Consider the following 22,473-nt stretch of genomic DNA (forward strand, 5'->3'; position numbering starts at 1 on the left):
GATTGATAATTTAAACGCTAATACCTCTTTTTTTAACCCGTCTATGGGATACGGCTTATACTAGTATTCGTGTAAATGTGATGGATAAGCGTTTTAAATACTACAGTTGTAGCAATGCGACCCAAGTTCTATATTCGCGGGTATAGATTTATTTTATTCGCGGATATAATCGGTACATATATTTTTAATAAAAAGAATTCCAATAGGTCTCTAACCCAATATCCTTTGTAAACACGACGTGAAATGGACTATTAAAAAAGTAAAATAGACTTTATTACAACCTGTTAAAAGCTTTAAAACTGCAAAGCAAGAAAAAATTACGAAATTCTTTAAACCATTACCTAAGCCTGAAGACATGAAATAATCAATAAATTCTATGTAATATTGAATATCAGATCGGATATTAAAAATGACCGTTAATCAACGTGGTTATTAAGCTGCAGTTTTCAATAATATATGATCGACTGGCGCTAAAAATAATATATGATGTTTTGTTCGAATTTATTTAACTAGATGGCGCTTCCACCATGTAAAAAAACTAGTAGGGAAGAATCAGTTGATCAAATTATATTGGAAGCCGCAGTGTTGGTAGGCCCCTCATAAGATGGACCAATGATGTGGTCAAGATCGGAGGAATAGGCCAATATAATATTTAAAGAAAACAAAATACTAAAAGTTTATATCTTCAATTGGATGAGCTTTTCACACGGCAGAGCGTAATCCGCAAGTAGTAAAATTGGTTTGCAGAATTTAAATACAACATTTTCAATTTTAATCATTTTAAACCTTTAATTAATTTAAATGCAACATTTTCAATTTTAATCATTTTAAACCTTTAATTAATTTAAATGCAACATTTTCAATTTTAATCATTTTAAACCTTTAATTAATTTAAATGCAACATTTTCAATTTTAATCATTTTAAACCTTTAATTAATTTAAATGCAACATTTTCAATTTTAATCATTTTAAACTAAGTTCATTTTATATACATTAAGCCGTTTCACAAACATTGAATTTCGGATCGTTCAAAGCAAAAACTACACACATTAACCATGAAGAATCCGGAGTACAAGTACTAGCATATTAAAAAAAAATACCAAAACGGGCACCGAGGTACTAAGACAGTTTTAGACATGAACAGTAGTCAAAGGATTATAATAATGCAAATAATTGATTTTGTTCTAGAATATAATGAGTCTAATAAGATTTGTAATAATTATGTAAGAAGGGAAACAATGTAAACTTGAATCTAGTTTGTTGTCATCGCGGAAGAAATAAAATATCTTTTAAAAATTATTTATTTTTTCTGAGCAGATGGATTATCTGTCCAATTGCTTTGTCACAGTCACATATTTGTGGTCGTACGTACCAAAAAACCCGACACGAAGTTAATCTCTAATTATAGCATATTGCCCAATAATTTTCAGAAATCAGAAGTGGGATAGATTTCACACTATAGAATTAAAACATAAGAGGTTTATTTGAACATGCACCGGTTAATGAAAACAGTGTAAAACAGTAATAACAAGTACACTATCTAATTATTAATATAATTTTCATTATCTATGAAATATATATTTTATATGAAGCATATTATATTATACGAATTCATTAACAATATCAATATTTTCCACTAAAAATTTATCTTTATTTCATAAGAACGTACGTTACATACAGTTAATTCGAATAATAATTAAACAGAATAATATGGTACAATCACACAAAGTTTCGACATTGCTTATTTTAAAATGCAACAGCGGGAGTGTTATGTATATAAAATAAAATACCTTTAAGTTGGGCTAAATAAATATGAATGCAAATGTAACTTTTACGTCAAACCGTTATGTAGAAATACAGCAGGTTCTACGAGTTTTAATACTTTAATAATTTTTTTTTTAATGAACATAATTATTCATAGTAATAATTATTATTGACCAGTCTGATCAAACTTTTACTTGTAATATAACGTATATTTATACACATATACACTTTGCTAAGACGTTTGCCTAAAACTATCAAAAGTTATGTATCTATAATACATTAATTAATTTTAATTTAATCTAATGATAATATATATTATGTACATGTATGAATAATACAAACTTAATGCTGATTCAATTTTAGACATAGGGCGTATTTACCCAATAAGTAAAAAAAAAGACATGTGGCACTCGGGTCCGCCGCGGTAAAGCTATTGCATAGCATTTTTTATCAACTTATGCAATTATAATTATTTATTTATTTTATTTATGCAGTATTTTTTTTTTGATAATATTAATTTTAAAAAAGCAAACGGGAAGTGGGTAAAATTTAAATTGCAAGATTTGATTACAGACAGACAACGGGACAGGTGAAACTAAATAAAAATGCTTGGCATAATACTAAAAATTAAAAAAACGTGATAAAAAATAAAGAAATTAAAAAAAATCAAGATGTACCCAGGCTCGAACCTGGGATCTTCTGCACAAAAAGCATACGTGATAATCGCTGTTCCGCGGCAACTGTAATGACCGTGCCGAAATATCTATATACATCTAGTAAGTAGGTGTTAGGTTATTTTCGTTACGGAATTCTGGATTTGGTCTCCACGCTCAAGGCCCGCGATAGAAGCTATGCAATAGCTTAAAAAATAATTAGTGAAATACATCTTCTTACATATATAACTAATGATTTAATTATAGAAACAGCTTTACAAAGAATTTAAAATTTTATAACATTTATACATTTAAAGACTGCTTAAGTACAACAATATTAAACTCAAATCTACAGTACAAACTAAGGAGAAATTGTGACTTAATTTAATATACCAACGTAGTAAAAATTACACTAAAGTATATAAAAATGAGATCTTTTTTATAAATTATAGTAAAAATTTCATGCGTAACTAATTTACTGAAATATTACCATCTAGCTATACTACTAAGTAACATTGCTAAAGGTACTAACCACAGTATAAATAAATATGATTCGTAAATAAAGTACAGAATTGTCTTAACCTATCGATTATTTAAAATCTACTTAAAATAAATGGATAGAAAAAACAACTACATCATTGCTGAATATGGGCAAGAGGCACAGACAGATCGTCTTTCTTATATTTGATTTTCTTTCTTAACACATTGTGTTAGAATTTTAATATGAAGATCTATCAGATCGAATCTTCTCATGGGTTCTTTACCTAACGATAATCCCGCGTCACTCTCTTTTAAAATAATATTAAAAATAAATTGAGAAAACAAATTGTTTACTATTATGGTAAGGGATGAAATTATTGATGATTTTAGCTGTGTTTAATATTATTCCCTGCTTAATGTGGTACTTGTATGTAATTTGCCAGTCTAGCGAGGTACTTCATCTCCTTTTAGGACTGACTGTGTACTAGTCATACTGTGTAGTAATCAATAATCATCAAGTAAAATGGATTATATTTTGTGCCTTGTCTGTAAAAAATGTACAGGTATCTAAATGGTAAAATGCTAATTGGTCTAACTGTTAATCATGAACTATGGCTCTACACACATATTACAGCGCGTGTAATATTTGCAAATTCAAAAAGCCTTATTTAAAAATTTATTTTAGAATATCCTAATGAGTTTCAAATTCAAATTCAGATAATAAACAAAACATTTAAGTTTTCAAGCAAACGCTGTTAACTTGCGAAAATAAACGACAATTATTAGTGATCAGGCCAGGAATCGTCTTAGCTTCATCAACATTTTTGCGCGTTCTATATTTAATGAATGATATAATTTCCTTAACAGATTAACGCCGTTTTTGATAGACTTCAATCATTTTGATCAAACTTAGAACAGAGTTTGTTTTCTTTGCTTATTATGATGAATTTACAAATCTAAATAAGTAATTTTAGTTGCTGTGAAAGCAGCTACCGCAGCTAAAGTAGATGCAACAGCGGTCACTGCAGCTGTAGATCCTGTGACCTTTAACGCTAGTCCCATTATGAAGGAAACCAGGAGCTGTGCAACGAAGACACAACTGCTGACCACAGCCACGTCGGTGCCGATACCACGCTGCTCGTTAGCTGCTCCTCCGCTACTGTCCCACTGCGAATTTCGGTCAAGTTAATTAAAATAATATTGCCGCCTCTACCGTTTCCACCCGAGTTGAATTTGATAGTTAAAATTGATAAAATAAGGCACTTTTCCTAAACAGATATCGGTAGTTGCTTTATTCTGCGGATGATAGGTACGGCAACGCCACCTTTTCTACCGTAGCAGCAGTGAACAAACTCTACTTGTTATTGAAGTTAAAGGGCAATTTATCTAGTAAAGTTACTGGGCTAATAAGACTTAACATCTTATGAAGTGTTGTGCAAAGTTGCAACAAATTTTCGAAACCTATACAAGCAAATGTATTTCGACCACAATTAACAAATTCATCACCAGTACCCACCCTCTCTTCTTTAAGGATTATGCGTTTGAATGCCATAAAAATCTTTTAATTTGCTAATTATTAGTATAATTATAATATTTGGCTCTGATGTTCTAACAACTTTCAAATCTATTAAAAATTAGAAGACAAATAAGTTTTGGGTCATATCAGTAATAGTTGTTGGATGGATTGGTATTGATTGGTGTATAGCACCTCTATTAGCTATAATGAAACTATTCACCTTGAGAAAATATAATAAAATCTTCATCAAAGTCAATTGCTTCAGCACTTTTACGAAGATAATATTCTACCGATGCTGGTGTTGACTTAAAACGTAATATATTTGAAGCCTGGAAGGAGTCTCGAGATGCGCTTACTTTTGTGATTTATCAAATGCTTTCGATTGTATTGAACACGAAAAATTTATGAAACGAAAAAATTCACCATTACGGCATTCTAAATTTAGCATTGGACATGATGATTTCCTAGTTAAGCTGCAGATTACAAAATTAATTGAAAACGGTCTTCTGGATGAGCTGCTAAAATTGGGGTTCTTTTCAATCATTCCCCATTTAATACAAGTAAACGAACAAGTACAAGTCTGACTCCCACACTAAATCTTTGAATCACACAAAATTGAAATAATAACATATTAAAGAAAAACAGTACAGTGACGTGATGTAAGGAATGACTTTTGATATCAACATACAATAATCATATAGTGTGTAATGAGCAATTCTTGTATATTTATAATATACATCTCTCATAGAAATGCTTAACTGTTTTAATGAAATTTGGTACATTTTGTGATGAATCCAGCCGCCAGACCTTGTGGGTTATAAATATTAACGACTTCGTGAGAATTAACGTACTCGACAAATTTCATATATCGAGGGCACTTTCCTATTGAACTCAATATGTGCTGCAGGTTTTAATTTACCAGTGGTTTTGTTCTTAAATTAAAGATTTTTTAAGAAACATATTTCTTTTTACTTCAAAGGATGACATACATTTTTGCAAAAAAAATGGTAAATAACCTGTTTCACTGTCATCTTCACATCACTTCATAATTCTAAGTAGCTTGTATCATCATAATACTTTAAATAAATAAGCGAGAAATTGTTTGAGTCAATTTCGTCATGAGATTTCGATGGAATTAATGAAAAATGATCCCAGAATCTAAACAGCTAGTTGCGAATCTGTTCATTAAATAAATGAGCAGGCTAAAAACTTCAGTTTTTTTCACACCAAAAAATAGAAGTAAAAGTTTAATATCGAGAGTCTTGCTAAAATCACAGCTTGTATTCGTCCAGGCATAGATCAATGCTATTCTTAATTGCTTCTTTTGGAATTCTCCCACCGCGCAGCAATTTCATTCCTTAGCTTCCTGATGTTTTGCGAAGCGGACTGCACCGATCTTACTCTTGATTTTAGAATATCCCAAATATGCTCTATGGGGTTAAAGTCGAGACTTCATGCTGACCAATCCAAACGACGAGTCCCTACCTCTTGAATATACGCTTCCACATCACCAGAACACTGAGCGCGAGCGTTATCGTCCATAAAAAACAAATTTTCTCCAAGAACTGTTCATACGTTTGTACGTAAGGAATTAGGACTTCTGATATACCGGTGTGCATTCAAAGTGCCGTTTTCTATGAAGAATAACTTCGTACGGTCCAATACATTAATCGCATTACCCAAACATAACTGAACCTCCACCAAAAGGGGTATATCTTCAAAGCAAACTTCTGCGAAACGTTCCACTTGCCTTCACAGTAGTCTTCATCATATAGTGATATTCTTTCTTAGGCTTCACCTGAGAATAATACTCTACCCCAGTCCTGTTGAGTACACGTCGCACAATTTCGAGCGAAGATAAGTCTAGCAACTCTGTGCTCGTAGAGTAATTAAGGGCCACGGGCTGGATGGCAGCTGCATATATTGACAGCGAGAGGCCTCCTCCTGATAGTCCATTAGCAGGTTTGCAAACCTCTAACTTCCTCTAGAGTCTTTTTGAGGTCAAATTAAGAAAATTTGCGATTTCTCAATGCCTGGTTCACCTGGATGCGGTCATCTCGAGCTTCTGTGCATGGTTTTCTTCCAGATCCATCCCTTCTACTGACCGAATCAGTCTCTTGATATCGTTGCCAAGTCCTCTGGACAGTGACGTAACGACTCACCTTTAGCGTCTGGGACATGTAAAATTACTACACCCTTCATCAAGTAGCGCCATAATTTTGCTCGCAGTTATCGTTCTATCAACCATTTTAGAGACCGCTAGATAATGGTATCAAGACTTACAAATATCATGGAAATAGAGCAATCTGACAATGAATATCTAAAAATGATTTAGAGTTAACACGATCTATCAACGATTCCCGCCACGATACGCAATTAACTGCAATTTTTGTTAAAGTCCGACTAACTCTATAATTTGAATTTGGAATAAACTTTTTTATGCACAATAACACCTCATAACTGTGCCAATAATATTTTCAAATGATTAAAACCTCTTTTGGTGAGGGACGCAAAAAATTAAAACCGTCAGTTTTTTTTTTCAAAAGATTTTATTTGATGTTATTTTCAACTTTCTCTTTTTATCTTATTAGGGAACGAGAATTTCAAACAATGATAATGGAAACACATAGCAATATTAATCACCGCCGATTGCTCTTTCATTACAATGCGTTTTAATTACAAAGTGCTATCAATTAAGCGTTGGTACATACTCATTAATTATTATATTGTTAAATTTGTGAACATTTGATTGATATAGATGCTGTTTACGCCAAATTAATAGCCTTTATTGTCAAATGACAATGTTAATTAATATGAATTAATTTAGACCAGTCACACTTTAACATAAAATAAAAAAGCATGTATAAGTAAATGTTTTTAATTTATAACATTTTAATCTACAAAATATTATCGTAATTAGATACAAGATGGCGCATTCTAAAATCATAAAATAAAAATACAACAGATAATTAATTATTAGTCTATTAAGCTGTCAACACGTAGCTCTGTCAACAGTTAGTTTATTTATTCATGATTTTTAATAAAATATAAGAAAATAGCAAAGCATTTGCATATTTTTTAATCTAATAAATGCTTTTAAATGTTGTTTATATATTTAAATTTGATGAATAATAATTGTTTTTTCACAAGAAAACGTTTATGAAATAAAGACATACAGAATTTATCACAAATATTGCAATAAAGTAATTTCGCGACACGACAATCAAATTCAATCAAATAAAAAGCATCATTACTAATCTGCTATTTTATGCATTTTCTATGAATTTTACTTGATATTGGAGAATAAGGGACGACGCGGTTAAACGACTTCTGTCATTTGGCGCCTTAAATTAAACTAAGACAGCCCAATGCAAAAGTCAAGTTCGCTTTTTATCACCCTAAGTTAAGTTTTATGTAAGTAAACTCTAAGCAAAGTCTAAGTACGGTCTATAAACGCCTGAATCTTACCATCCCTGTAGCGTGATAATGCGCAACTAGGAGATAGGGCATTGTGAAGAGTGTGGAGTACATGACACCAGCTGTCCAACTGAAGAGCAGTACGGCGGCAGGTGCTCGCAGGATACACAGCAGCATCATACCACAGCTGTAGGTGCAGAGACCACCGACGTAAACCTTTTTAGCCCTGGAAGTGAACAGATTGAAAATTTAAATTCTTATACATTCAAACTATCTGACCTGATGACAGATATATCTTTTATAATCGCTAATAAACTGCTCGGAAAATAGCTTTATTTATTTACGGTGTGTGTGGATTGGTTACTGTTCTCAATAACTCTTGTGTTTACGTATTAATTTACATTTACGTTTTGGAGTTACCATGTAAGGCGTTGAGTATTTGACGTTTGAGTATTTTTGATGCATCACTTTACATATGATATTGTAACTGAAATGATTTGTAAAAAGATGAAGCTATAAATGTTGATTTAAAAGAGTGACTTTGATTTTCTTGCTTTTGACATTCATAAGTGTCATTTCCTTGACCTGAACAAAGTGATTTTGATGTTAATCTGTCCAAACTAAAATAACTGGACAAGTACCAGTCGGATGCGCTCACCGAGTTCCGTTCCTACTTATATTTCTAATAAAGGGAAAAGGTGTTTTTTCATTCTTCATCATAAAATCATCTTAAAAATATATAGTAAAATCTGTTTAAGCTTGTGCCAATGAAGTCCTTTCATACGATACCCATACATGACACAGTTAACTCAATTCAACATTTAGACCGCTGTTTCTTGCATAAAAATCCTATTTTTAACTTAAGAAAATTGAAAATTATCTAAAATTCGGATATGTTTTGGGTGTACCCCGTTATTCGAATATCGAGTTTTCATCACATCTCGACGTTTTATAGTCCTACGAAGCTCACTGACTATGTGTGTGGCAGTGTTATCGGCATTATCTTATTTTTAAGTTAAGTTAGAAGTTTGATTTTTTCACAGCTTTTAAAGACTGTGTTATGTCAACTCGATCCTCCACGCGCTTTCGAGATAAAGTCTTGACAGATAGAAGGACGGGCAGCAAAGTTATCCTGTGAAGGTTATGTTTTTTTCCTTTTGAGGTATGGCTACGTTATTTTTACGAGCAGTGTAAAAACGCAGTAACATAAGCATGTTAAATGGAAGTATTTTATTAAAGTACACGAAGTCAGGACTACGAGGTCTGGAAATCACCAGTATTATACCGCAAATCATTTATATATTATTGATGAGTACATTAATTTCATCGCTCGAATTGAAGCACGCACACATACATACGATTTACTCGGCGGCTAAGCAATCTTAGGAAAACAAAACTATTGAATGCCACGCCGTCGCTGTCTGAGTTAAATTTGCACCGCGACGCGCTACCCTCATCGTATTCCGACAATCTTGACCAAATCATCGGTCCGTCGTATGGGCCGCCTACCGTGGGGGGCCATTTGTGAACTTTACTGCCCCAACGGCCATCTATCCGTCGAACTTTGTGCCCTGTCCACTGCCATTTCAATCTCACAATCAATTAGGCTATGTCAGCGACTTTGCTTCTCCTACGGATCTCCCCATTTCTGATTCGATCTTGCAAGGAAACTCCGAGCATAACTCTCTCCATTGCCCTCAGAGTTTTAATTAAAAGTTATATTGAGTTAAAAATACAGCTTATTTCAAACCCTTAATTATCTAATGCTTAAGTATAATGTGATCTAATGATATTAAGTTACAAAGTAACCTTTCGTTTCAAGGAACAACCGTATCGATTTATAACTTAGAAGCCATACGAAAACGTCTCAGATTATAAAACTGAAAGTCAAGGCTGAGATGACTTACTACTGATATTGAGGCCAAGTTGAAGGGTTGAAATGTCAATCATCATTTTGAAATAATGAACAATGACTAATGGTTTAAATAAGTTTTTTTATGGACATATGTAAACAGTTTGCTTTTTTTATGTTATGTCCCTCACTTCTATACAAATTTAATTTGTACCAATTTAATTCAAGGACAATACGGGACTCAAACCGCACCCCTCGGCTTCCGTCCAAGCGCTCTTATCAACTGAGCCAACCGTCCGAGTGATGCATCGACCAAAATTTTGGTATGTCTTGTTCAACTCTCAGGTCGTGGCTCCATCTACAAGATCTACATTACAGTCGATAACCTTGTCAATCTCAATAATTTCATATTAGGAATTTGATTTGAGATCTCGGTCGATGCGTTAATCGAGCGGTTGGCTCTGTAAGTAGGACCCCTCGGACGGAACCCGAGAGGCGCGGAGTCGAGTCCCTCATCGTAAAATAAATATACAATATTGTACTGTCACTGTTATTGCATGGTTATTGCTAAATAGTCAAAGTCAAAGTTAAATAAACTTTATTCAATATTTCTTTTAAATTACTGAATTTACCAAAATTATTCGTAAAAAGTTGAGCTCGTGAGAAGAACGTACAAGTATCTCAACGGCCACTTATTTTAATCAAATAGAGTATTAAATCTTATTTAATCAAAAGCAAACAAAAAAACTTCTTAAAAACCCATATTAAGTAAAAGTATGTTTTATACACCAATATATAAAATGGACCTTGAGGATCTGAACTACACTACGATAAAAAAGGCACTTTGTAAATAATTTAGAAATGACGTACGGTCTTGTGTCCAAGTATATGCTATAATAAATCTCGAAAGCCGATCTAAATAGTTAAAATTTAAATATTTTTATTCAAAATAGGATTTAAAATCACTTATTGAATGACAAAAACTACCACACTCGAAAAGTATGAATCAGACCTGAGAAGAACGGGCGCAAGAAACTCAGCGGGGTTCCTTTTTTGTAAATAAAATGTCTTTATAATGTTATATGGTACAATAATAGTATATTATGAAATGCCTGGTCGAATGTGGGCAAAATTGATCATTATACACCAGGCCGTGGGTTGCAGCCCAAGCTGTAGGCGAGGGCGTAAATCAGCTGAGTGTCTAGTAAGATACTTATGAGTTTCATACACACTTTTTCAACACATTTGCGAGGAAAAAACAAACCAAACAGCAACAAATGCGAAACAAATAAAATATGAAAATTATGGGAAATTGCGGGCAAGTTTTTTTTGCACTCGCCAAATGTAGGGTGATTGATCACAATATATACTTCAAAATTATAATTTTAGTGATAAAATGTATATATATATATTTTATAACAAATTATTGTGAATTAACAAAAAAATGATAGTAATAAATGTATTTTCGTCTTAATTGGGGACACATTTATTTATTCCGATGCAATGCAAATGGATTTTCAGCGGCATATAGCCTCTTTGTTGTTCAAAATCAACCTGTATTAACCAGTTAAATTGAATATGTTCTGTTTACTCTCATATAATATGCAGTTAGGTACTAACTTTACTTTCTAGGGATAATTATATTATTCAATAGTGTAATATTATTATGCATGTGTGTGTTATAGTTCGGTTTATGGCCCTAAAAACGATTTATTAGGCGCACTATACGAGCAAGTGTGTTGATAATTTTATTATTTATTAGCCTGAGGGCGCTTACCCCATTCAAAATCTGTGGTGTCATTAAGAAAGTCATATAACGTACAGTAACCTTTACCACAAAAACTTTTTTAATTCATTTGACACATCTTTAGTACAGCACGTCCGCTCACCTCCGTTGGTTGAACAAACAGTTTGCATTGAACGTAGTGTTTCAATTCTCTCTCTGGTTTGCATTTTTAACAATGACACTCTATACATGTAGACAATGCCGAAATATGGAACATGCCACAAATTACAACATAGTAAGCTTCGACTGTTATATCTATACATTGCCGCATTTAATCCAGGTGTTTTAAATATTATTTGTTAATAAGGTGCAATGTTAAACATTCATTCAGTTTAGATTACGTGTGTTGAATTTAGAATTTGATTCGGACAGTGATAGTTGACACACGACTAAGGTGAAAAGTGTGCTTACATTGTCTTTAATCACACTTTTGCCGTCCGTTTATCAGTCTGACACAGACCAGTGGGAGGCTCCTTTGCACAACGGCGCCTATTGCCGCCGTGAAGCAGTAATGTGTAAACATTACTGTGTTTCGGTCTGAAGGGCACCGTTGCTAGTGAAATTACTGGGCAAATGAGACTTAACATCTTATGTCTCAAGGTGACAAGCGCAAATGAAGTGCCGCTCAAAATTTTTGGGTTTTTCGTAAATCGTGGCACTACATTGTAATGGGCATGGCATATCAATTACCATCAGTTTAACGTCCTGCTTGTCTCGTCCCGTATTTTAATTTAAAAAAAAAAGCAGCGAATGATATGTCCTTAATTTCTATAGAAATAGAACGTCATTGATTGTGAGTATATATTTTTAGGACGCTATTCATAGACTATAGGTTATAATATTGATGACCGTTAATGACCGAAAAAACTATTTCGTAATTTGAAAGTTAACTTTAGCCAACGTATATTACGTTGGCTAAAATTTAAGTGTCTGACCTTAACACTTATTTTTATATACGAGACGCCCGTGCCCAGTTTGCCCCAGTTGAATATGACTTTACGTTGGCTAAAATTTAAGTGTCTGACCTTAACACTTATTTTTATATACGAGACGCCCGTGCCCAGTTTGCCCCAGTTGAATATGACTTTACGTTGGCTAAAATTTAAGTGTCTGACTTTAACACTTATTTTTATATACGAGACGCCCATGCCCAGTTTTCCCCAGTTGAATATGACTTTACGTTGGCTAAAATTTAAGTGTCTAACCTTAACACTTATTTTTATATACGAGACGCCCGTGCCCAGTTGGCCCCAGTTGAATATGACTTTACGTTGGCTAAAATTTAAGTGTCTGACCTTAACACTTATTTTTATGTACGAGACGCCCGTGCCCAGTTTGCCCCAGTTGAATATGACTTTACGTTGGCTAAAATTTAAGTGTCTGACCTTAACACTTATTTTTATATAAGAGACGCCCGTGCCCAGTTTGTCCCAGTTGAATATGACTTTACGTTGGCTAAAATTTAAGTGTCTGACCTTAACACTTATTTTTATATACCAGACGCCCGTGCCCAGTTTGCCAAAGTTGAATATGACTTTTACAATGAAGGAATTAAACATTTGTTGTAGATTAATACACGTCACTCACTAGAGTAAATTTAACGCCTGTAAGAAAATATGCAGCCAATATGTTTCAGCTACGAATGATTTTTAGGGTGCCGTACCCAAAGGCTAAAAACGGAACAATATTACCGTTATCCGTCCATCTGTCTGTCTGTCCGTTTGTTACCAGACTGTATCTCGTAAACCGTATACCTATAAAGTATATTTGAATATTACCACTATTATTAAAACTCTCAACTCTCACTTGGCCGGTTTTTTATTATAATTGTAGTTTTTAGTTTAAGCAAGACGGAAATCCAATGCCCGATTAATGTACGATTCGTAAAACAAGTGAAATCTTATTAAGAATGACGGATAGAATATAATAGAATTACAATTGTTTATCATAGGAAGTGATAATAATACAGCATATTGAAACAAATCTTGGCGAACCTCATGAAGATACATCAGTTCGTAAAGGGGCTTTTTATATGGAGAGAACAACTGATAAGAACCTTCCATCTCCTCTTCTCTTTTTATATGATTTAAAAGATGGATATTAAATTATATAAAAACTTAGCCTACTTAATTCAGCGAAGCTGAGCGGAGCTCCCACCGGGTGACTCCAATTGATTTCTGTGTCAAATTGTTTCTCGGCCATTACTTGACCGATTTTAAGAATTTTTGAACTCATAGAAAGCTTTCGAAATTTTCTAAGGTATTGTCGAGACATAATTTTGACTTTCGACTTGATTCAATTATTATAATTAATTTACCTCGCTTCGCTCAAATATTACGTTCTATATAATCTGCTAAAACTTTACCTTTCTTTTATTTCTTAAATTTCTGCACAATGAGTCTGATATTATTGTCTGGTATTTAATTGGTAATTTGAATACCAAAACTTATGAAGGAGCCCCTATTATAACTTGAGAATAGATATCTTAAATTTCTAAAGAAAAAATATTAAGACAATCTTTGTTATCAATCTCTTTTGAATGGGTGGTAGATTTTGACGTTCAATAAGTGATTATAAATCCTATTTTGAATTTGAATTTGAATAGTGATGGTGTAGGCTGTGGTATGTACATCAATTGTGGCAGGCTCCTTTGCACAGTATGCCGGCTAGATTATGGGTAGCACAACGGCGCCTATTTCTGCCGTGAAGGGTCTGAAAGGCGCCGTAGCTAGTGAAATTATTAGGCAAATGAGACTTAACATCCTATGTCTCAAGGTGACTGCAGTGTAATGGGAGGGCGTATTACTATCAGCTGAACTTCTTGCATGTCTCGTCACTTATTTTCAATAAAAAAAACATCAATTGTATTCGGTTACTTACCCATGTTTCCTTATCAGTTTTTCAATTATTGTAGAATAGCATGCACAGGACAACGAGTACATAGCCATTCCCCAACACCCAAAGCGGACTCCTGATTCGTAGTTTATTCTTTTTTCGCTACCAATTGGCGCCTGAAAATATTTAAGGAGCAATGTATTTGATATGTGTATTTGCTAGTTATTTCTTCTGCAATATTCTACCTATATCAATAACGGTCTATACGCATATAGGGACATATCATTCGCAGTCTGAAAGCGGAACGGCAAAAGTGTGCTTATATAGACAATGTACGCACACTTTTCTCCTTAGTGGTGAGCCCACTATCACCGTCCGAATCCAAATCTGAACTGAATAAATGTACTGAACAAATGTACAATGCTGAACAAGAATATTTTAAATAACTTGAGTAAATGCAGCAACGTAGCTTACATAGTGCTTTGAATATATTAATATATCTTATATCATTTTTTATTATATCTTATTTAAATATCAAACATTAAACAGCAATGATAAATGTTATAAATAATGTTAAATGTATAAAATAAATATCTAATACCTCGCTTGCTAAATGAGCTGCCCTTCATTGAGCGGCAAAATTTAAATACTAAAAACATTAATTACACAATAAAAGATTATCTATTACAAAAATTATAGCAGCTAAGAGAATTTGAACCTGCTAAGTCATATGTATAAGTTAAATTTATTCGTTTTTTGTCTTTTAAAATATTTTCACTGTTGTTCATTTAATTTATAGCATAAGTTGTGAAGTATTATTAAGTGTTATTAGCATTAGTTGTTAACCTTTGTGGTTTTTTTAGATGCTAAGTTGATCTAGTTTTATATCGGTATATGTAATATGATAAATAAAAGAAAAATGTAATGTACATATAAATAAGGATACATATAAATCTCTATTTACATCTATTCTTCTAAAATTGAATTTTAAGATCGAAACTCCCTTCCGGTGGTTTTATGAATGGATTATTCTTGGGGTATACTTTGAAGGCTATAAATTATGGTTTAATTACTAAGATTCTGTGTAGAATTGATCTTTTTTCGGTACTTTTTTAATAGAGTAGTATATTCATTGCATTATGATTAATTTAGATACTAACACCTCCAAACGTTTCCTTCGTTTTAGTTTGTCTTTCATTTTAACTCATATTAAGGCAAAAGATGTTAATTTTACTCATGACTATAATTCCGCATCATCTTTTAAAATCTTTACAGCCATGAAGTCATATAACCGTAGGCTACGTAATCGGTAATCCGAACCTCATAATAATTCTTGGTATCTAGCTGTTTATACTAACTCACTTATTATTGAAGGCTTAGCCGATTCTGCATTGAGATCCAACAGATCTTAAGTGTAAATTCAGATATTTTTATTCAATACAAAAATTATAAATCACTTATGGAACGTCAAAAACTACCATCCATTCGTTTATATGTGTAAAAAAATTGAACCCTCTTGTAGAGGTATAAAGAAAAATAATCAGTAAATAAAAATATTTTCTATTTAGTAAAATAAAAGATTTTTTTTAAACTCTAATAACGATTTTTTTTTCTATGACAAAAGGAATCTTGTTTTCTAGGACTGCTATCAACAGGTCAACTGGTACTGGTACCCACTGAAAATTGGTGTTGGAGTTGTGGTGAACCCAATAACAATTCCAAAACTGCTGAGTGGGTGTCTTTTTCATGACATCATATTTATATTTTTTGATTTTGTTATTAGTTTTATTATGTATTAGTTTTGTTATGTTGTGTCATGAATAATTGCTTATTTTTACTTTACTCTACTATATGACTAGTCTGCAGGCTAACCATGGATGGGCTCTCAATAGCCTAACTTAATCAAGAAATTCGTTGCCAGCCTTTGTGATGGGAAATTATTCTGATGGTATAGCTTGAAGGTGCCTAAATGCCTAGTTCGTTAATACTGCAGCTATCCTCCTAATCCATAAATAAATATGTGATTCTCAAATGGGTTCCCAGAAAATTTATAGAATACATGTGTTGACAATGATTAATAAATTAAAAAAAAAATGTGCTTAAAAGGTAATGCAGTTTAAATTAATTTAACCACGATACTTGAATGTGAAATGTTAGTAAAAAGAGGCTGAGTTACTTACGCCCGTTAATCACAAACTTTAGGTGGAATAGAATAAGAATTAGATGAATTAATTATAAAGGTGGAGTCTGAGTGAGTGACAGAAAAATGATAGTTGAAAATAGCACTAGAGTGTTAAATATAAGCAACAGCAAGGATTGGCAAATAAGACTTAAAGGTACGTGTTACAGGATAACGTATTGATTATAGCACCAAATGCTATATTTTCACCACAAAACCTGTCTAAAAACACCTTGTTTTTCACGTTTTCTGCTACCTTTTTGCGATTTACAACTTATTTAAAATCCTACTTTGTATAGAAATAGTTAATTTACAGTTAAAAAGTTTATTTATGGAATAAGGTATAATTACTTACAGCTGGGTCACCTCCAAAGACAGATTCTCCCACGAAATCCGTGAAGTACAAAGAGTAGCAGACGTGAGCCATCCAGCAGAATAGGTTTGTCAGACAAACGATACGGAGAGAGATGGGCATCACCACGATAGATCTCAGGTAGTGTCCCAAAGTGAGAGGCTGCCCATGGCCAACTTCTGGCATTGGTAATCCATTAGGCTGTGACTGCAACTCCTGCAATAGAAAGTCGTTTAGGTATTCTGTTATGTGACACTTCAAGATATGTGAGACCGTTTTTTATATCATATGTTACCAGCCAAACCAGATTTAAGGACAAACTGGTCTTTCCTAGGCCAAATCACTTCATCCCTTAGGCGATAGGATAAACCGGTACAGACTAGGTCAAACAAGTTTCTTATATCAGTCTATGGGCAACTAGTTGAGCTTATCATGAATAAATACCTAGTGATAAACTGGTTAGCCTTGTCGATATTACTTCTGCCTCGACGAAATTAAGTGATACGCCCTACCACTCAGAATTCTTAAAAAATCCGATATTCTGAGAGGCGTGACATCGCAATCTCATTCGTCACTCTGAGACAAGGTGTCAAGTCTCATAAGCCCATTAATATCTCTATGGTGCCCTTTTTTACGAACCCTCAAAGGTTTCCTTTTTACAAACTTAAAGGTCACTTAGCAAAAATATGCCCCAGTGAACACAGACTATGCAGATTTTGCCAAAAAGCCTACGAAGATCCTAAGCTCATCCTTCTGGAGTGTGAGGCCATTGCCACAGTGAGGGCGACCTCAAAGCCCTCAAACTCCAGGCAGAGGATCTACCCCGCTTGTGTCCTGAGGATACTCCGCTTCTCCGTCATTGGAGGATGTGATTTAGATACAATTAAGAACTCCGATTATGCAAGGGAATAATTTCTCTAAACGTTTGCCCAACCACTTCATGAAATCAAATCAAATCAAAATTACTTGAAACAAGTACATACATACCTCTTGTTCCAAAGCACCGTACCCCGCTGTATCCTTCCTGAACCCATCGGTCTCCCCCTGTCCCTCATCAACCATCTGCACTGGCTGTTCTGTGCTCTTTCTGAACTCTTCGTACTGATGCAGTTCATACAGAGGTATTTCTTTGAAACTGGTAATCGTTGCTGACACACAGACAATAAATATTATTGTGATGAGGGAGAACACTGCTCTTACGTGGCCGCCAAAGAAATCACCTGAAAAGTTATTCAATTTAACGCCCCTTTTTAGTGATAGGAAAAATGTATAAAAAAATTATAATAAGGTCCCAGCCACTGTTCTGCCAGCCATTCATTATCTTTATTTAAATATTACAAACTATAACGGTCTTATTTAAAATATGGCTTTATTGTCAGGCTTCTGACTTCATTGCAGAATAAATAGTAAGCCGATTACTGCTCGGAGACTTTTGAATCAGTTTTGAAAAAATCCATGTTTGATAAAGAAAAACTATTTGTCGTATCACCGTTCTTCGACAACACTTCCCTTAATGCCTCGCCTAGTATCGGAATAGTGGAAATTAGTGATTGCCAATTTACATTTACATTTACACAGTATTGCTCTCATCGCTGGTCAGGTGCACCCTCGTATCATCTTGGATCTATTTGACCGCATGCAACGCGCTGTTTTGACTGTCGCGATCTAGTTCTCTGTGAACGACGAGGTCACTTGGGGTTGCGTAGAGACGTCGCTTTATTGTGTGTCTTCTACCATATTTATCACGCGGAGTGTCCCGAAGAGCTGTTTGACCTGATTTCTGCCGCCGACTTCCAACTAAGCACAATAGGCCACAAATTTGGATATCAACCCCACCATCTGGATGTGTAGTGTTCCTGTACAATACGATTTTCTAGGAAAGGAGATCTTTTTTCAACGTACAACTTATGTATGGAATGAGCTTCTTTAGGTGGTATTTCAAATGTTACCTCAAAAATCGTACACTCTTCTGAAAAGCCAAAAGGAGGTTGTAGGTGGTGATCAATTAAAAATGTTGTAGCAAGAATATTTTCTTTACTTATATTATATGAGAGTGGACAAACGGATAAGAGGCTCACGTGGTAGGAAGTGGTAAGGCAATCACCCGTGGACATCTAAAACACCACGGGACCAGTGATTCGTTGCCGGTCTTTAAGTTAGAAGTATGCTCTAAGCTTAAAGATCCCTAAGCTGATTGTGTTCGGGAAAACTGCTGCTGGCAATTGATTCCACAAAGTTATATTGGGCTGTGCGAGGCAATAAGTTTCTCGCATAGCGGGTGTTTGTAGAATGTCAAACGTCAACATGATACGGTTAGACTTTCGCATTTTGACGTCACGTCCGGTGGAATTCCGCTGTTGCTATCAATCTGAGCAACTTCTTACTGACACAGTTTTAAATTTTATATTATATGTATTTGATTTTTTCATGGTAAGAGAAAAGAACCACATTCTCCTGATATACTAGCGGCACCACTGTCTTTCCCCATCGTTTGGTTGTGCGTAGCAGAAACTTCCTTCGAAACCGCAGTGAAAGAACGCCACATATCCAGGTGGTGAGCTTGATATCCTCATCCTCAAGTTTATCGCACAGCGGGCGTTTGTAGAATTTACCGAGTTTTAAATTTTATATTATTTATATTTGATTTTTTCTTATTTAGACAAAAGAGGATACGTCGCGAAGTCGACATTCTCCTGGAAGACCAGCGGAACCACTGTCTATCCCCATGGTTTGATTGTGCGTAGAAGAAATTTCCTTGGAAACCGCAGCGGAAGATCGCCACATATCCAGACGGTGAGGTTGATATCCTAGTTTGTAGCGTGTCTAGGCTAGAAAACTTTTCATTGAAGGTTTCAGTAAGATGGCGGAGTTTGTTCGATGATCTCATCGTCTTGTTTACTCGCACTCATCGGTTACGCGTTGTTTGGAAAGAGACGAGTGATTCAGCACTGTACGAAACAGATACCGTACAATTCATGATGATAGAACGAAGATGTACTATTTTGTTTCACGGTTTTAAAGGATCAGTGTGCTTAAAACCATTTTTTTATTTATTAAAGTGATCACTCTCACTTTTGGGATTAATTTACACAAATTAATATTTTAAAAACAAAGTTTATGAACGATGTGGGACTCGAACCCGTGACCTCTTGCATTCCGTGCGAGCGCTCTTTCACTGAGCCAACCGTTCGAGTGACGTAAAGTTCATAAATCTTAATAATATGTCTTTGTTCAACTCTCAGGTTGTGGTTTCATCTACAGGATCTACTTTCAGTTGATGGCCTCCTCAACCTCAATAGTAGCATAAATAGAAATTGACTTTAGAGGTAACTCTTTCAAATCGAATCAACTTGTTAATTTTATACCATCTCCCTCACTTCTGGGATTAAATATATAAATTTCATTTGTACCAAAATTTATGGACAATGCAGGATTGCATGTGGTGTAGGTTTGGAAGTACAGAGATCACTTAAAAATAAAAAATTGATTAAAACTTCATCCTGTTTTGTTTCACGAGAAGTAGGACTACCAATGAGAGGATATTTGTCGATGCGCAGAGGAGCATTGTAGTTTCATGTCGTAAAACATGACTGATATGCCACTTTTCTTCTTTCTTTTCATTTGACGATTTCTGCCGACGTGCTGGAGTACTTCTATATTCTTAGCATTCTGGGTCCAGCTGATGTCTAGCAGACTCTGGTGGCATACCATTTCGAAAGCCCTTATAAATTTTTGTGTGATCGGCGTGAACGGCCAGACATATCAATAGAATATCCATTATCTGAGCTTAAAAGATAATTTTATAGATATCTTTGCGTAAAATTTTCTAACATTGCTTAAACATAGTAAAATAAGGGTCATTCTAAGTAGGGTAGTAGGTTACCTAAGCTTGTATTATCCCAGTTGATTCCACCAAGTGCGTATCCCATGAAACCTCCCAAGCCTGCCATAATAGTAAACGTACTGAGCCCTCTAGCGTGGTCCTCTGCAATTAAAATACAAATAACCACTTAAAGGTTTTAATGGAAAAGTTATCTTTACTTAGTAAACCTAATCAAGAACAAGACATATTTGGTAACTTAATAATATATACAGAGTTCATTGATGAAGGGCAACTTTAAGGGAGCATGAAATATAAAATTAAATCTGTGATAAAATAGATTGTGGTTGTATCTCATTTAATAGTGCTTGTATACGATGAAAACACGTACAGAATCACCTACAATGTGTTGACAAGATATCAGTACGCACTTGAGAAATACTCATAAACATAGTTATTTTGTTGACAGATATTGTATTTATAGGGAACCAGAAATAATTTCGGAAATTATAGAAAATTTGTGAATTGATTGGCACTTGTCAAAAAAAACTAAGCACATTTCATGTACCATTATTTGGAAGACTTAGAGATATTAAAATTTATACATTTATCTAAGCTGTATACTGGCCTTTACCCTCGTTGGATTTAAAGAAATAGATATAGCAAATGTGGTAGGCAGACGTGATCTCTGACCATCATGCAATTTTATATGTATTGAATAAAAAATAATAACTAAAATAATCATTAGACAAATGATATCAAATACTGACAAAACACTACCAGATAACATAAGGAAACTAGCGACTCATAAACTCTGAATTAGGTAATTGTTTGACTGACAAAATTGAAATACAAAGCTATTTTACAACAAAACTTATCTAAACCAATAAAGCGGGAAATTCCAATGTAAATAACGCCGAGATAAATCAATCACGGTCAAGTTGTTTTTGGGCTGAAATTAGAATACAGTCACATGCGAACACGTCACGATAAAATATATAATTATAAATGGCCATATCTAACAAATGGGGTTAAGGATACGTTGTTTATACATTTGAGTATAATGAAAGATAATAAGGCATTCTCTTTAAAGTAGTCACATGAAAGGATCTTTGTATTTCAGTTATATAATAATGTTACTACAGTCCACTTTTAGGGAACTGTTCCAGGATTAATTTAAGGATTTGCCCTGTTCTTTCCCGGGGCATAAAAAGATTTCCCAGGGAAGTTCCAGGCTATATTGTGTCGAAAGAGGTGACTTAGGGCATTTACCAGTAGCTTTTTTGCACAGGATGCCGTCTAGAATCCAGATCATGGACCACAACGGTGCCTTTTTCTGCCGTGAAGCAGTATTGTGTAAGCATTATTGTGCTTTGGTCTGAAAATTCTGGGCAAATGGGACTTAACATCTTATGCCTCAAGGTGACGAGCGCAATTGCAGTGCCACTCAGAATATTAGGGAAATGCCCTGTTCTTCCCCGGGGCATAAAAAGATTTTCCAGGGAAGTCCCAGGCCATATTGTCTCGAAAGAGGTGACTGAGGGCATTTACCACGGCTTCTTTGCAAAGGATGCCGTCTAGAATCCAGATTATGGACCACAACGGCGCCTTTTTCTGCCGTGAAGCAGTATTGTGTAAGCATTATTGTGCTTCGGTCTGAAAATTCTGGGCAAATGGCACTTAACATCTTATGCCCCAAGATGACGAGCGCAATTGCAGTGCCACTCAGAATATTTGGGTTTTTCAGGAATACTGAGCGACACTGCATTGTAATATAAAGGGCGTATCAATTACGATCATCTGGACGTCCTACTCGTCT

General features: G+C 34.4%; 1 protein-coding gene across 2 annotated transcripts in view; it reads right to left on the reverse strand.

The window, feature by feature from the left end:
- Nucleotides 1-812: 812 nt before the first annotated feature.
- Nucleotides 813-22,473, reverse strand: part of LOC126968716 (proton-associated sugar transporter A) — a 28,731-nt gene continuing 7,070 nt past the window's right edge. For both annotated transcript variants that reach the window (XM_050813816.1, XM_050813825.1), the window contains 6 exons: nucleotides 20,718-20,819; nucleotides 17,822-18,054; nucleotides 16,838-17,050; nucleotides 14,349-14,479; nucleotides 7,882-8,056; nucleotides 813-4,064 (listed from right to left, as the gene is read on the reverse strand). In XM_050813816.1, the coding sequence (XP_050669773.1) occupies nucleotides 3,846-4,064; nucleotides 7,882-8,056; nucleotides 14,349-14,479; nucleotides 16,838-17,050; nucleotides 17,822-18,054; nucleotides 20,718-20,819 (1,073 nt within the window). In that variant the 3' untranslated portion in view covers nucleotides 813-3,845. The remainder of the gene's footprint in view (nucleotides 4,065-7,881; nucleotides 8,057-14,348; nucleotides 14,480-16,837; nucleotides 17,051-17,821; nucleotides 18,055-20,717; nucleotides 20,820-22,473) is intronic.

The sequence above is a fragment of the Leptidea sinapis genome, chromosome 1 (assembly GCF_905404315.1).
Source record: "Leptidea sinapis chromosome 1, ilLepSina1.1, whole genome shotgun sequence".
In the NCBI taxonomy this organism is placed as follows: domain Eukaryota; kingdom Metazoa; phylum Arthropoda; class Insecta; order Lepidoptera; family Pieridae; genus Leptidea; species Leptidea sinapis.